General features: G+C 41.3%; 1 protein-coding gene across 1 annotated transcript in view; it reads right to left on the bottom strand.

The window, feature by feature from the left end:
- Nucleotides 1-16,627, bottom strand: part of adam10a (ADAM metallopeptidase domain 10a) — a 159,385-nt gene that overhangs the window by 96,617 nt on the left and 46,141 nt on the right. The window contains exon 3 of the mRNA XM_085968714.1: nucleotides 3,139-3,257. Within this exon, the coding sequence (XP_085824840.1) occupies nucleotides 3,139-3,257 (119 nt within the window). The remainder of the gene's footprint in view (nucleotides 1-3,138; nucleotides 3,258-16,627) is intronic.

The following is a 16,627-nucleotide window of genomic DNA, read 5'->3' as shown; positions in this document are numbered from 1 at the left end:
CCATTTGCTCTTCATGGTATTGTTCTAGTCCAAAAGGAAGTAATACTTACTGATACTAGCATAACACAAATAAGGCACCCAGTGCAATCCCATCAAGTCTCATGCTTGCGCCTGTTGCACTTCACTATTTTTTTTTTTACAACTATCTAATTATTTTTATAAAGTTCTGCACTCTGCAAAGCAGTGGTTTATAGCATAGATTTCCTAGTTTTAACTACGCTGTATACAGAATTTTTTCCTAACCTTCCTTTAATTTTCTTTGTGATCATCCTAAATTTGTGCCCTCGTGTTACCATCATACTGACGACTGGAAACAATTTATTACTTTCAGAGCACTTCCCAATCTTGATGGCCTTTTAGCAGGTCACCTCTTCACCTTCTTAGTTCTTGTGAAAAAAGCCACAACTTCTCAAATATGCCCAACTTAGATAAATCTTCATTTTTGCACTGTGGCTGCAGTATTTGGTATCCATATTTACAACAACTCACCAAGACTTATTCGACAGCACCTCCCAAAGTCTCCAACACCTAGAAGAACAACGGCAGCAGGTGCATGCGAACACCACCACCTCCAAGTCACACACCATCCCAATTTGGAGCTATATTGCCATCCCTGCATCATCCTTAGGTTAAAATCCTGGAAAACTACCATATAGTACTGTGGGAGTACCTTCACCACATGCACTGCAGCAGTTCAAGAATGCGGCTCACCACCACCTTCTCAAGAGAAACTAGGGATGGGCAATAAATGCTGGCCTTGCCAGCGACATCCACATCCTGAGAATGCAAATAAAAAAGCATCCTAATGAAACTACGCTGCCCCTTTTCCTTTTTAAAAAATAAATCCTTCCTATCATGCAATGCTGAAAACTATACAGAATACGGAGCCAAATCACACACCATTCTTTTAAGTCCGAATTGCTCTTCTCGCAGACTGGTTAACGGATAAAACTTGCAACACTGAATCAGGACAGACTTGGAATAAAATTCTGGCTTGGCTGAACTTCTATGTATTGCGACTAAATTTGATGAGACAGCCATCAAACCAAAATTAGACAAAAAACTCTCGTCAATTACTTTTTTATTTAAATATCTAGTGTTCCAACTGAATGATAGTTCATCAGCCATGTCAAACTGTTGACATGAACCCCCTTTAAAATGAACATCCCAATCTTTCTGCATTAAAAATAAAACATGAATATTGACATTGTGCAGTACTTCAGTATTGTTATTTAATTCTACACTAATTCTCAATAATCACTTCTTTTTTGAATTTTCTTGCCCAGTTTGATTTCCCTGTGTCATATATGTACACATAAATAATTCTCCTGAGATGGCAGACCTACCAGGACTGAGCCAGTAGCTGGAAGTGACCAACTGCTGCTGGACAGATTTACTAGTGTCTGAATTCCAAGCAGCAGACGTGGTAGGCCTCCTCTTCCAAATCTTAACACATGCACAACTTTCCAGTAGTGGCTGGTCTGCAAGCTCGCCCGAATACAAATGTAGCCAACCACATTTCCTGCCTTTTGCCCTGCAAGTGGCACAGCCATGACCAGTAACACTTTACATGAGGAACTTAGGGGCAGCAGCCACAAACTTCTAGTCACTCGTTTAATTTGGATTGTTACAACAACAACAACTTGTATTTATATAGCACCTTTAACATAGTAAAACGCCCCAAGGCGCTTCACAGGAGTATTAAAAGACAAAATTAGTTGAAAAGGTAAGATTTAAATTACTGTAAAAGTATTGTAAGGCAGTTGTCTGTCATTATTCACCATTTTTGATCTTACAGCTCGTGACCAAATGCTGGGCTTGATTTGGGGGGGGGGGGGGGGGGGGGAGGGCATCTGTAAGTGAAGTTCTTCAAAGCTGCCCGACAAACTTTTCTTTTACAAGATAGAGTCCAGTTATGTAAGTAAAAGAGTGACTGAAGTGTTGCATATTATTTTGTTACATGCATATGTAGTTCCTCCCTACAGGTGTCCTTGAAATCATTGCTATGGTCATCATTCCCTGATCAGAACAGTTGCTGTCCCCTCCCACCACTTTGTTTTTTGTTTCTCTGTTAAAAGGTGGACTTCTTACTAAATTTAATTTCACGTCTCAGTTGCTGTCCAGTACGTCACCCAAGTTGCCAATCTGAACACAAGACTAACCTTGTGCCAACTTAGCTCAGTCTCATAGCCAAAAGGTTTTGAATTCAAACCCTAGACTAGAACTTGAGCACATAAATTAGGCTGGCACTCTAGTGCAGTTCTATGGAAGTGCTGCATTATCAATCCAATAGCAATATTCCTCAAACAGCAATGAGATGAATACCCAATTAATCTATTTCTTTTTTTTTTTAAACTTTAAAATTTTATTCTATTCAGTGATGAAAATTGTGGTGTTTAATTAGTTATGGTTAATGGTAGAGGGGTTAACGGTAGAGGGGAAGAGACCTCTTAATGTCTCCTCTTCTCTTCTCTCCCAGCCTGGCCTCTTATTCTATTTCATTTCCTGTGCTTCTTTAGTCTTGACAAAGGGTTTTCACCCGAAACGTTGACTCCAGTTTCTCTCCACAGATGTTGCCTGGCCTGCTGAGTTTTTCCAGCATTTTCTGTTGTTATTTCAGAGGGGTTGAAAAAGTTGCTCTTAAGAAAACTACATTGGCGTGTGGATCTAAACTTTTGAAAGTAGTAAAATCTGGAACAAAGTTAAAATTATCTGGTCTGCATAATATTGACCTACCCAGTTACACAAGATAAATGTATTTAACCCCAAAACTGCATACCTTTCCCCCCACCCCCAATAGAAAAATTATTTTAAATTAATTTTTGAAATACGCACACGGTTGCAATATAGGTTGTTTTAAGTTCTGTGCGGGAATGGAACTTGGAGAGAGGTCGGAAGACAACGGCACCACATGAACAGCATTATAAATATTCTTGCTTTCATATTACTTCTGTTAATTTGCCTTTTGACAGTTGTGACAAACCATTACTCATCTTCTAACAAGTGATATTAAAGTTTTTTTTTTTAAATCCAGCAATAAATTGCATCTTGAACACAGAGGATGCTGTATCTGCATATATTCTTGGCAGTGCATATAACACATATACATTTACGCCAGTTCACAATTAACAATCTTACCATAGATTTCCCCAGTGTAGATGTGGGAGGTATCATAATTCAGCTCTTCACCTGACACTTCCACTTTAAAATCATCTGTGAATATAGAGGTGTCTCGCTTCATTCTCAGGTTGAAATGCCTAAAAAGAAAGCAGTAAAATGAGGCAAATTAACTTTCTTAAATTTTCTGGGATGGCAAAATGTTGCTATGTACAAGTGAACTTTTCCTCATTTTTTATGTTAAACTGATTATTTACAAACTAACTCAATGGCCTGACTGCTGAACTACAGAAAATGCAGTTTAAACTATCCTCCACCCGTTCTATACTGGTGCCAACAGTCTGCTGTCTGCATTCGGATTAGCTTTTCCAGTAAAGACAGTCCCAGGTGGAATACGTGTGTTGTAAAATATTCATCGATCATAAGATTTTTAGCTAAGTACTTACAGAAATGTGCTATTTACACCAGGAATCAGATTTATGGAGAACTTGGCCAAAATGAACACAGCAAAATAACACGATTACTACCCATGTGGTTTCAAGTTGAATTTCTCCGCACAACAGAAACAAACACACTGTTCAATTTTCAATAAAGCACCGAAATTTGATTTATTATATTTAACCAACGATCAACTTCCTCTCTCATTGAGGTGTACAAGGCTTACTCTAGAAACCACAATACAGAAGTTAACAAATATTAGAAGTGTTCATCCATCTATTACAGAAATGGTTGAAAATGTACCAGAACATTAGAGAGGATATTAGCAAAAACTATACATGTAAAAAAAAAAAAAGCACATAACCTGGTTTCAAGAAATTAAGATAAACATTTCAGTTTAAATACTATTCAACTATAAACTACAACACAATCAAATTTAACATTTCAAACTGATGCAACACAAAAAAAAAACTATAGCTTTAAACTACCGCATTCTAGAAAGCATGATACGAGACATTGTGCTATTTCTCCCCAGCATTGACATAGACATGGATTTTGCAGCACACACAGGCCATTCGGCCCAACTGGTCCATGCTGGTATTTATGCTCCACATGAGCCTCCTCCCACTCTACTTCATCTAAACCAATCAGCATATCCTTCTATTCCTTTCTCCCACATGTTTATCTAGCTTCCCCTTGAATGCATCTGTGCTAGTCACATCAGCTACTCCATGTGGTAGCGAGTTCCACATTCTGATCACTAGGAATCTGGGCTACCCTCACTAGCAGCATTTAAAACAAGTTTTGTTTTGTGGATGTTGCCAAGTTAGCATTTTCAGTTCCATTATAAAAATGAAATAGCAAACACTATTAATAGCAGCCAGATTCAGGATAGGCTTTGTATAAATGACTGAATAAACACCAGCCAAGTTCTGCACTGTTCTTAAGTCTACACCAATGCTATTGAAATCTTAACACCAGTTTTCCAGCCGACAACTAAAGAACCCCAGATTCTGGTGTGTGCATTTTCTTTAAGGTTGAGAATATTACTTTAAAAATCACAAAAGCTGTGCACATTTCATATCCATTACACAACTACAATATTCCAGAGTACCAAGAGTCTGTATTTACCTCTAGTCCCTTCTCACTCAAAAGCAACAGGATATTTTAGAATTGCAACCTAAAGTTGTATAAGTAACTGACTACCTTTCTATCATGACCCTCTTATTCACTGCCTCCCATATTTTAGCTCATTCAGATATAAATTGTCAGTATCATGCAGCAATTGTTTGCAGGTGGCGCTGCTGTGCCCATTAATACATTTATCCATTATTGGATCATCCAAAAAATGCAAAGTAATAGACCATCTCCATGGGGAAGGTACCAAATTTAACCTTCTAGGGGGGCAGCGGAGGAGGAACACAAAACCGGCGATCATATCTGCCAACCGTTTATACGCCCCGCCTGATATTCAGTTCCAATAGATGGAACGCATCGTGGGTGGCAGATGCGATACCATCAGTTCTGCGTCCTCACCCATGTCGAATTTCACTCCTAGAATCTTTTGCCACACAGCCAGGAGGATTAAAAATCAAATTTCATCTGTAATTTGTGTTATTTGTTATGAAGTATAATTGCAGGTGGAAGGACAGTAATGCACCTCTTCCCATGCAGTATTGTACTGTAGGAAAGGTTTCGCTTTATTCAAGCTCAATCAGTATATAGATTTCTAGCCTTCCATGGCTTTGCTTCTTCCTATCCGAGCCGACTATACACCTTTACCCATATCCTCTGCCAGAGTCCGGATTCCTGCTCATTCCCTGCTCCCTCGGCTCCGCCACCCTTTAGCCACGCCCCTTCTTGAATTCTCTCCCCAAATCACTTTGCTTTGCAATTCCTCTCCCTGCCTTCAAACACCTCCTAAAAACTCATCAACAATACCTTCAGTCTCTCCTCCAAGTTCCTCCTTTTGTCTACCTGTGAAGTGTTTCAGGCTGAGAAGTCATTTATAAAAAAAGGTTGTAGTAATGTACATGGAAATTTACAGCAGATAACTTGCCTCTACTAGACATCATTTTTGGAAAGTCTTTTTCATTTTGAAACATAGCTTCCTAGTAAAAGTCCAATCACTGAAATTCACATTCCAAAAATATATTAATTATGGAATATAGAAAGTGTACATTTACAGATCGCAACTGATCACAGATGCAGAAGTTAGAAAGTTTGATTTAACAAGGGAATCAATATGCAACTGAGCATTCAAGTGGCTATCGTACTTGGCTATAGTACTTCACAATTGTAATGAAGGAAACAAACTTTCACAGGAGGTTTGGGTTACTTGTTTGTACCCTGTCCAAAACACGTGGAATATTCCACTGTTAAGTGACTGCTGATGTGAGCATTTTCCTGCACTCTTTCTTGCGCAACATATGGCTCAGTTACATAAATTGTTACATGAACAAATTGGGTTCCTAATAAGAATCAAATTGCCAATGTGAAGACTGCAAGTGTGTTATTTTAGAATGCATTTTCCCACCATCAGTGGTTGAGTATTAAAATTGTAATGAAAGTCCTTTTTAAAAATGGTTTCTTTTTATATATTAAATTCTCTGGAATGTACATTCACATACTGTATATATTTTACATAGCCATTGTGCGTTTTGATTGCACGGTGTTTCCAAGAATCCACTGATACACACAGGGTACCTTGCTGCGATTGTACTTGTGCTGGGATCAACCTGGTCAGAGGGTTGAGGCAGCTTCCTCGGACCAGATTTCTAGGATCAGTCAAGGCTGAAGACATGGGCACAGGGTGGTGTGGGTGAAGATCAATATCCTGCGCACTGGTGGTTGTGTTGGTTATGTCATTGCCCTTCATGATCAGTGGGTGGGTTGGGGGACCACCAAGAAGGACCCCAGACTGCTTGGTAGGTCTTCAGTTCCAGTCAAAGGCCAAACATCATTTGTTCCGACAGAAATAATGTCCCACGAGTGTTTTAGCCACATGATCGTTGGGGCGGTGGGGGGGGGGGGGGGCGACATTAAATGCAACCTGATTGATTTTAAGAATTGCCCATCCATTTTAATGTTCTCACCCTCTCGGTTCTCTCTCTCTTTTTCTTCCTCCCGACTGCCACACATCCAGCGGTTAGCGGAACCTTGCTGTGCGCATGTCTACATAACAGGAGCCGCACTACAAAAGGTAATTTAATCAGCTGCAAAGCATATTGGGATATCCTGAACATGCAAAAGGCACTATAGAATGTCAAGTTCTCTTTGGCAAAGTCTCTCCTAAACCAATCCTAGATCGTGGCACCCACCATGACAAGGGAATTTAGCCACATCACCTCATCCTATCCCGCTATGCTGCAAGGCATTCCACCCCCAACATCAAATTACTTTGTTCAATCTGTCGCACCTTGAATATTCCTTCTACATTTCCCATGAAGCTTCTTCCAAATCGCTTTTTGTTTTGAGGTTGTACTGAGCATTTGCTTACATCACCACCAGTGCGAGGGCAGAAAGGGAATTGAGGAATTTGAATTGTCTGTGATGAGTTGAGAATCACGAGGATAGCTTTTTAACCAGAATTTTCAGCAATACTTACTGTAGTTCAAAGAATACACTAATTTAGCTCTTGCACAGTCCTACTTAGTAACTGCTCCAAGCCAGTTCCCCAAAAAGATCATTGGTGCTTAGCATTTATCATATCAAAAAACACGTGGAACAGAAAAGAAAAAGCCGAGAGATACAAAACATCAGTTCCATCAATAAAAAGTACCGACATGTAGGCTCTGAACTAAAGAAGTTGAAGCATCTGGTTATGTAGTCATTGAGGCATTGGGCCAGAAATTCGCGGCCAGAAACGTGAGTACGGTCGGGGTACTCACGCATTTGGCCGTTGGAAATGCCGGCGTTCAGCAGGAACAGCGCATGCGGGGAACGCCGGCATTTCCAGACCCGAGGTCTATTCACAGCGCGTGCGACTGCACAGGCAGCGCTTGCGCAGTGAACTTTGTGGATTTCAATGATGGATTCAGTGAGGGTAAGTCCTTAGAAGTTACACTTGAAAAAAGCAAGTGTAAAGTTGTTCATTGGCTGCGGAGGAAGATATATTTTATCGTGGAGCTTCTGAAATGCAATATTTTTGTTTGGGAAAGGGAGGGAAGTTATTTTAAGAAATTTTAAGTAAGTTTTAAACTTAAAATTTTTTTTTTTTTTTTTTTTTTAAAAAGGGTTTTCAGAACGGTAGGTAGAAGGAGCAATTGTGGCTGTGTGAATGGAATGTGAGAATGAGTTATGTATGTATGTCCACATATATTCCTTTACGTATATGTATGTATGTTTTATATTCCTTTACTAATGTGTATGAATGTATGTTTTTAATTATGATTTTCCAATAAGTTACTTTCTCTGAAAGTCATAATTAAATAATACATTCATACACATAAGTAAAGGAATATATACATAACACGCAAAGGAATATATACAGACATACATACTTTCAGAAGCTCCACGATAATAAATATCTTCCTCCGCAGCCTCTGGAGCAACTGTACCCATGCTTTTTTCATGTGTAAGTTGTAATGACTTGACCTCACTGAAAGCATTAATGAAAGCGGCGAATTATACTGCGCACGCGCTGCCTGTGCAGTCGCACGCATTCTGCCTCTGAACCCCTTCGTTCAGAGGACAGGAAATGCCGGTTTTCCCCACATGCACTGTGCATGCTGAAAACTGGCATTTCATCCGGCCAGATGCGTAAGTACCCCGACCGTACTCGCGCATTTGGAAGGGAATTACTGGGCCAACATTTTACATGTCAATAAAATGAAAAATTTAACAATTGCACGACTTGCCCCCTCGCATCTGCGACTGAGGGTCCAAGGAGGTGCATTGCGCAAGAGGTCATCATCGTACGTATCCTCACACTGTTCCCTTTGGGGAACTATGAAGTGGTGGAAGGATTTATGGCCATGATTAACGCTCATTCCGTGACCGTAACCATCTTTGAACCAGCCATTAGGGTGGTTAGTCCTATGGCGGGAGGGTTTTACGGGCTCCCACAACCCATCTGAGGTGGGGGGGGGGGGGGGGGGCGCCACCAACACCCACGGACGCAAGTATCCCGCTGGATGTCCACCCAGAATTTAAAGTTGGAGCTCCGACTCCACTTGCCGGGACTGTCTAGAGTGGGGTTCAAAACCCTACTCCTTCTGGCCCAGCGGCGGGGATGCTTACTGCTACGCAAAAGGCCCACTCCGCACAAAAGGTGACACCCATACGTTTCCTGCGCCTTTTCCCTCCCCGTGACTGGAGCCTTATGCTGCCATTTCACGTTGCTAATCGGATTGGGCCTTTGTCATAGCGGTAGGATCCCCGCCGCTGGGCCAGATCAGGGTAGGGTTTCGAACCCCGCTCCAGACAGTCCCGGCAAGTGGAGTCGGAGCTCCGGCTCTAAATTCTGGGTTGACATCCAGTGGGATATTTGCATCCGTGGGTGTGGGTGGCCCCCCCCCCCTCCTTGTAGAGCTTGTGGGAGCCCGTAAAACCCTCCCGCCATAGGACTAACCGCCCTAATGGCTGGTTCAAAGATGGTTACGGTCACGGAATGAGCGTTAATCATGGCCATAAATCCTTCCACCACTTCATACAGTTCCCCAAAGGGAACAGTGTGAAGACACGTATGACGACGACGACATTGCTAAATAAATAAATAAAATTAAAAAAATTCTTTTAGGGCTTTTAAAAGTCTTTAAATGGCTTTAATTCTCTTTAAAACTACTTCAGATTACTCAAAATAATGTAAACATTTTAAAAAGTTTATAAAAGTTACCAAAAATCTTCAAAAAACTTCCAAAAACCTATTTAAACTGCTGCTTTGCATGTAAAAATGCTTAGCAGCTTTACAGAAACATTGGGGGCGTGTCCAGTGAAACTGAGACCTCAAGGGGCGTGTCTCACTTGCACTGCACGCTCCTGGCTGGCTGCACTCCTGGGCGGCGTGACGTCATACGCTGCCTGGGATTCTTCTTTTTCAAACACCAAGTCCAGGCGTCCCTGGAGCTGATCGGCAGTAGCGCGGGGTAAGTGCATATACGGGGCTTGCACGCGCGGCAAGCCCCGTTCACCAATTTCTGGCCCATTATTCTAGAATCTAAGTTTTTATGCTCATTTTATTATCTGTACAAACTGTCGTTATTTTTCATTAATCATGCAATTCATGTCAGAAGTGATTAGGTAATATAGTTAGAGCTCTGTTTCAACTAGACAGATGTCTGAGTAACCATAATTTGGATACGCTCATTAACAAAAAAGCACCTTCCTACTGCACATATCCAATGCATTAACTATTGTGTTTTGAGATTCAGCTCTAAAGAATTAAGAAATTATAAGATTAAAACAAACTGCTCAGAGGGTCGCTGTTCTGAGTAATTATGTCAAATATTTTGAAAAAATCATTTCTTCTTATTCAATAGACACTGGTTACAGCCTCTTAAAATTGGTATCTAAGGAGTCTTGTATCAAAGCTTATTTAGCACTACAGTTCCAATAAATTACAAAGGAAAAAAAACAAAGCAACATGCAGTAATGTTGTACTTGCTTTCATTTTACAGTCTCAAATTGCTCTGACCATTACCAGCATGTGTGACAAACCCGTAACCACCAATACTTCATCCAAGTGTTCTACAGCTCCAAACCCCAGAAGGGCAATTCACACTCATTATCGCTTTGGTGGTTTCCCCCAGTTCTACTGCACACGTAATAACTATATTTAAGAAGGGGAATAGAACATGTCCAAGGAATTATAGGCCAGTCAGCTTAACATCGGTGGTAGGAAAAATAATGGCATCCCTATTAAAGGAGAAAACTGAACAACATCGAGAAACCAAAAATATAGTATAGTAATGAATAATCAGCATGGATTTCAAAAGGTTAAGTCTTGCTTGGCCAGCCTCATTGAATTTTTTGAAGAGGTAATAGAGAGAGAGAGCAGACAATGTTAATGCAGTAGATGCAATTTATCTAGATTTTCAAAAGGCCTTCAATAAAGGTACCCCATAATAGACTGATGAACAAGGTCAGAGAATGCAGAGTCAGGGGACAAGTAGCAGAATGGATTGCTGGCTGGCTTCAGGACAGAAAGCAGAGAGTGGGAGTAAAGGGTAGCTATTCACAGTGGCAGAAGGTAGGTAGTGGTGCTCCACAAGGATCAGTGCTGGGACCACTGTTGCTCACAACTTACCATTAACAATTTAGACTTGGGAATCAAGAATACAATTTCTAAATTTGCAGATGGCACCAAACGGAGGGGGGAGTGGATAGCCAATAGTGAGGAGGACTGCAACAAATTACACGAGGACATTCATAAACTTGCAGAATGGGCATATAATTGGCAAATGAAGGTCAACACAGATAAATGTGAGGTACAGGTAGACTATCCTTTATCCGCACTTCCGAAAACCGAAAGTTTTTTCGTGGAGCGTAAGTCGTGCGCACGACATGACCCGAGTGGCGCCAAACATGACAGGAGTGGTCCGGGAGCTCTGCCTTTCCCTGTGAGCAGGGCAGAGGGTCACAGAGTTCCCTCCTGGGCAGGAGATTGCAGGCCGAGCCGGGCAGTGTGAAGCAGGTACCGGGAGAGTGAACCCAACAATACAGCGGCCCGTCCGATAGTCTTTTCTTCCCCGCCAGCCACCCCCCCCGACCTGATTTGTGGGCCAGCTTAGTGTAGGAGTCAGCCGATATCCGGCTTTCCCACAACTGGCGGCGGCAGTCAAGCCCCAGGCCCCCACTAAGTCAAGGAATTCAGATACGGAGCAGGGGGAGCCGGAAACCTCGATCGAACGGCAGAAATCAGCTGCCATTTTGTTCGGGGTTTTTTTTCTTCCCCTAGCATTTTTTTAAAATTAAAGTCAGGCTGTGGAAAGAGTCTCTGTAGCTTAGCAACAGCTTCAGAGACACTTCCAAGGCAGGGCCCGAGTGTTTACAAACTGTTGCTAAGCAAGTGTTGTCAGAAAATCTTCCGAAATCCGAAAAATTCCGAAAACCGAAACACAGCTGGTCCCAAGGTTTTCGGATAAAGGATAGTCTACCTGTGTTACATTTTGGTAGGAAGAATAGGGAAGTCACATCACTTGGAGGGTGCGAGTCTAGGTGGGGTAGAGTAGCAAAGGGATCTCGGAGTACAAATACACAAATCACAAGTTGCGACACAGGTTAGCAAGACCATAAAAAAAGCAAACCAGGCACTAGGGTTTATTTCTATAGGGATAGAATTGAAAAGTAGGGAAGTTATGCTAAACCTGTATTGAACCTTGGTTAGACCACACTTGGAGTACTGCGTACAGTTCTGATCGCCATATTATAAAAAGGATATAGAGGCACTGGAGAGGGTGCAGAGAAGATTTACAAGGATGATACCAGAAATGCGAGGGTATACATATCAGGAAAGGATGAACAGGCTGGGTCTCTTTTCTCTTGAAAAAAGGCTGAGGGGTGACCTAATAGAGGTCTATAAAATGATGAAAGGTTTTGATAGCGTGGATACAGAATGTTTCCACTTGTGGGGAAGAGCATAACTAGAGGCCATCAATATAAGATCGTCATCAAGAAATCCAATAGGGAATTCAGAAGAAGCTTCTTTACCCAAAAAGAGTGGTGAGAATGTGGAACTCGCTACCACAGGGAGTGGTTGAAGCAAAAAGTATAGATGCATTTAAGGGGAGGCTAGACAAGCATATGAGGGAGAAGGGAATAGAGGGTTACGCTGATTTAGATGTGGAAAGACGGGAGGAGACTAGAGTGGAGCATAAACGCCGGCATGGACTGGTTGGACTGAATGGCCTGTTTCTGTGCCGTATATCTTATGTAAACAAAAGATTCACTATTGCTGCTTTACTGAAGTACTTCCGACAGCACTGAATAAAGCTCAAAGCAAATGGCCAGATTCTGATAAAACATCTGAATGTTATGTCTTTTTAATAAAATGGTGGATGTGAACCCATGACCAAAGACACTGCAAGTTTACAAAGTTGCTATGTCTGTCTAGGCGACCTGTGGTATTGCAATTTGGATATTTTCTTTGTTCCTTTGCCTCAGGTTCAGAAAAGTTGTTCAGAGAAAGTTTGCAATTCATCACAGCCTTTCTGATCCTTCTCTAATTTGAGGGTGTGAAAATGGAAATATTGCTAAAGTATTTTGGGGCAGTAACAGTTACTGGTTTCTGCAAGCATAGGATCAGCATGCTATGTGAAAGCCTCCGGAACCATTCCTTCAAAAGGGTATCAACGTGTTTCAGAATCATAGAATTGCATCCTTTATTTGGAGTGTCTGTTGACACCAGTGTCAGCCAATGCGTTGGAGGCAGAACAGGACTTACGGGGGGGGGGGGGGGAAATAAAGATTGAGGGATGGGCCTTGAACATGGCAGGGCTCTGTATTATTAGGCTAAATTGGGCAAAATTAAACAAGCTTCAAGTAAGATTCAAGATTAAAAGCAAATTATCTCCCTGCAGTGAAATAAATGCAAGTGGATAATTTTAAGTGCAGCATTCTATAGTTCATCATTTCATGAGAATGAAGCAGAACATTTGGCCCATCCGACTTACCTTTCCACAGGACCTAGATCCCAGTCAATCGCCCCACCCTGCCCGCCGCAGCATGTAACTGCCTCGAGATGATTTCAGAGATTTTGCCTCCATTACCTTACCCAGAAGACCATTCTAGATGCTAGTCAATCAATGCTTCCTAATATTTTTTACGCAGTGCTCTGGATTGCTCTCGTCTACTCCATTTAGCATCTAAATACACCACTATGCAAGGTCTCCTTTCATTGGCCTCCATTCAAAATTGAACATTCCAGTTTTGCGTCATCTACCCCAGAAACTCACTCCTGAAAATGTGAATCATTCTCAATCAACTCCACATTTCCCTTTTATCTCAATGACCAGCAATGTAATACTCCACACCCACCCCGACCGGAGCACTGCACAATTCTGGCACAATAATCTCAAACTTGCACTCTACTGACTGGACTACATAGGTTACTATTCTTGCAGCTTAATTGAGAATGCCAAGTGTGGAGTCTAACGTCACTCCCAGAGGACCTATCAAAATGAAACAAAAATATGTGCATTGCATATGCAAGTGGGATCTTTTGCAAAATACAACAAAAGGTTGAATTTGACAGAGCAAACAACTACATATCCCTGGTAAATTCACAAATAACCTCAAATCAGAAAGGCGGCATTCATTCACTTGGCAATTTGCAGCAATACATAGCCATATCTAATCTAGAACTGAAGTATGCAGTACAATCCTGCCTCTCCATTACTGAAAAGTCCTAAAGTTATTGCTGAAACTAACAATTACTTCCATTCAGTGCTACTTATTGCGGTTCTTGCAATAGGATGCTGCGGCTGCAAACAATCTGGTTCAGCTTCAGGAAGGGGGATGGAATCGGTGGCGAGTGAAGCGTTTGCAGCCGGGGGGTGGTCAAAGGCGGTGCCTTTGATTTTTGCACGGTTTCATTTGATGAAATCTTACACAGTGGAACACTACAAATGATTTTTATTCCCACAGCCAATTCCTTCCTGAAGACAGTGCCTTACGGTCTTGCGCAGTTTCGCTGGTGCCAGGAGATCTCTAAAGAGGCCATTGATCATTCTTAGATAGTAAATGTCAGCAAGCCATTCCTCTTTGGGGGGCTTCACAGCCAACCCTGATCCTGTCCTCACCCAACATTTGTCCACGTATGTGTACCAATGACTACAAAACAGCGATCACAAGTGCAAACCCTAGCCACATCCTTCCCCTCCCTAGTCCAGAAACAGAGGATAATTGTAAGAACTCCACAGTCACCACACTGGCTGACGCCAAGAGAAAAAAAAAAGTACAGACCAAGACTGAGCGTGTGACTTTTATTCATCTGATCCAGTCCCACATGACCAACTTAATGATATACTAACCCATAGAGGGGGGGGGGGGGGGGGGGGTTGGGGAATGGAACAAGAGGAGTGATTCAAGAACAGCAAAGATCAACTTCAACTTGTATTTTCCAAATAGTTAGTTAAAATTGTCACTTTTAAACATAGGTTCCCTTGATATTAAAGCCAGCGAATATTTGCACAAGTTGCCCATGACTTAGATATTTCTCAACTTGAACCACATTACTTCCTTTTGTTTCACACTTTCCCATCTGGCAATAAAACAGAAGAATTATGCAAGTCAAAATTCTGGTCTAGAGACAAGGGTGCACTGTCTCTTCGGTGTCATAGCAACAACACAATGTGATCAATGTCAGGAGAACTAAAAATGACATTGTAATTACACTATGCATAGGGTGCAGGGATGTAGAAATTACAAGGTTCTTGCTTAAAGTCTTCAACAGACACGGATTAGCTAAGCAGGCATTACACGCACCATCTCGCTCTCCTCCCCCCGCCACCCGAACCCCATCCGGTGGAAGCAGTGGGGACTAATATATGGTGGCACTGTTGAAAGTCGGGGAAGGCGTTGGGCCCTTTTTGTTGGAAATGACCATTCCCTGACCCTTATGAGGCACAAATGTTAGACAACCAGTTGGATCATTTGTAACTATTTTACAATATGAAGTTATCTGGTTCTATCTAGCATCTGTTTTTGAAAACTGAGTTCAGGCAATGGATTAGAAAGTATGCATAAGACATATAGAAACTGATTTCCAGTCAAGTTCATTTGTTCCAACTTTTAGTAACATGAAGAAACAAAGAAACAGAACATCTAAAACTGATTAAGTTGATTAAAACATTTTTTATTTTTATTTTTTAAAATTTGATTGCATGATAGGGGCAACGCTGCATTTATTACCCATCCCCAGTTGAAAGTCAATCATGTAGTATTAGATTGGAGTCACATGTAAGCCAGACCAGGTAGGGGGGTGGGGGGTAGGTTCCCTTACCTGAAGGACAACCAGTTGTTTTTTTTTTTTGTTTTTTTTTTTTTTTTTAAAACGACAATCCAGCTGGTTTTATGGTTATTTATCTGGTGCCACTCCACAAGTTACCAGATTTACTAAAATTAATTTCCTAATTTGCCATGGTGGGATTCTGACACAACCGCTGGATTGCTAGTCCAGTGTCAAAACCACTCGGCTACCATACCCTTATAGTTAAGTGAACAATTAGCTGCACTGTGGTACATGTAGATAGAAATAAGCTATCTGCTGTTTCTGGAAACATTCAACATTACTCCCAATAAATAAAAGACTATTGAGAAAACTGCCTTTGTAGGTAATCATTTTTCAAATTATTTATAACCATAAAGAAATGCTCATTAATTCAGATGAATATTCTACTGCACAAAGTTCCTCACCGTTTTACTCTCGATGAATTTCATGGGTAGTATATAAAATACGCGTTTTATACCAGCCATCTTTGCATGCAGCAGTTACATAACAAATACAGAACGTCGGTGGTAATGCTTTGAGCTGATCAGTGGATAAGCTTACTATAAATATCTCCAACGTATGCAAGGAGAAATGGACAGTGCGTTACAAAGCTCCTATTGAAGTGCTCCAAGGATTTACAATGGTGCATTACCAATTTAACTAAAACCAACTAAATCAACCTAATAAAGGCAATCAGCTGTCTATTACAATCCAAGATGAAAAATGAGTAACACAAATATACAAGAGAGGGAGAGAGAGTTCATACAAGGAGATTTAGAAATGGACCACAATAGCAGATGATTCACATCCATAGTGGCAGAATAGCAGCAATTGAAAAAGCAAATACCATTTTCAGATACATAGCCAGAACATGAATTACAAATCGACAGAGATTATGCCAAGGTTTTATAATGTACTGGTCAGATCACAGTTGGAATACGGTGTATAACTACTATTACTGCACCTCAAAAGAAACCTGCATGGATTGAAGAGAGTGCAGAGAAGAAGAATGATGGATTCCAAGAAATGAGCGATGAGGAAAGGTTAGAGATGCTGAAGCGCTACAATCTAGGTAAGACTAGTGGGGACAAAGGGACTTTGCTGGAGGTACATTATACAGGTTAAGATGAATCTAGAATATTA

Source organism: Somniosus microcephalus, chromosome 27, assembly GCF_052327205.1.
Source record: "Somniosus microcephalus isolate GS21.2 chromosome 27, FLI_Smic_1.0, whole genome shotgun sequence".
Classification (NCBI taxonomy): Eukaryota; Metazoa; Chordata; class Chondrichthyes; order Squaliformes; family Somniosidae; genus Somniosus; species Somniosus microcephalus.
The sequence above is the reverse complement of the archived record's forward strand: the minus strand, read 5'-3'. Positions and strand labels throughout refer to the sequence as shown.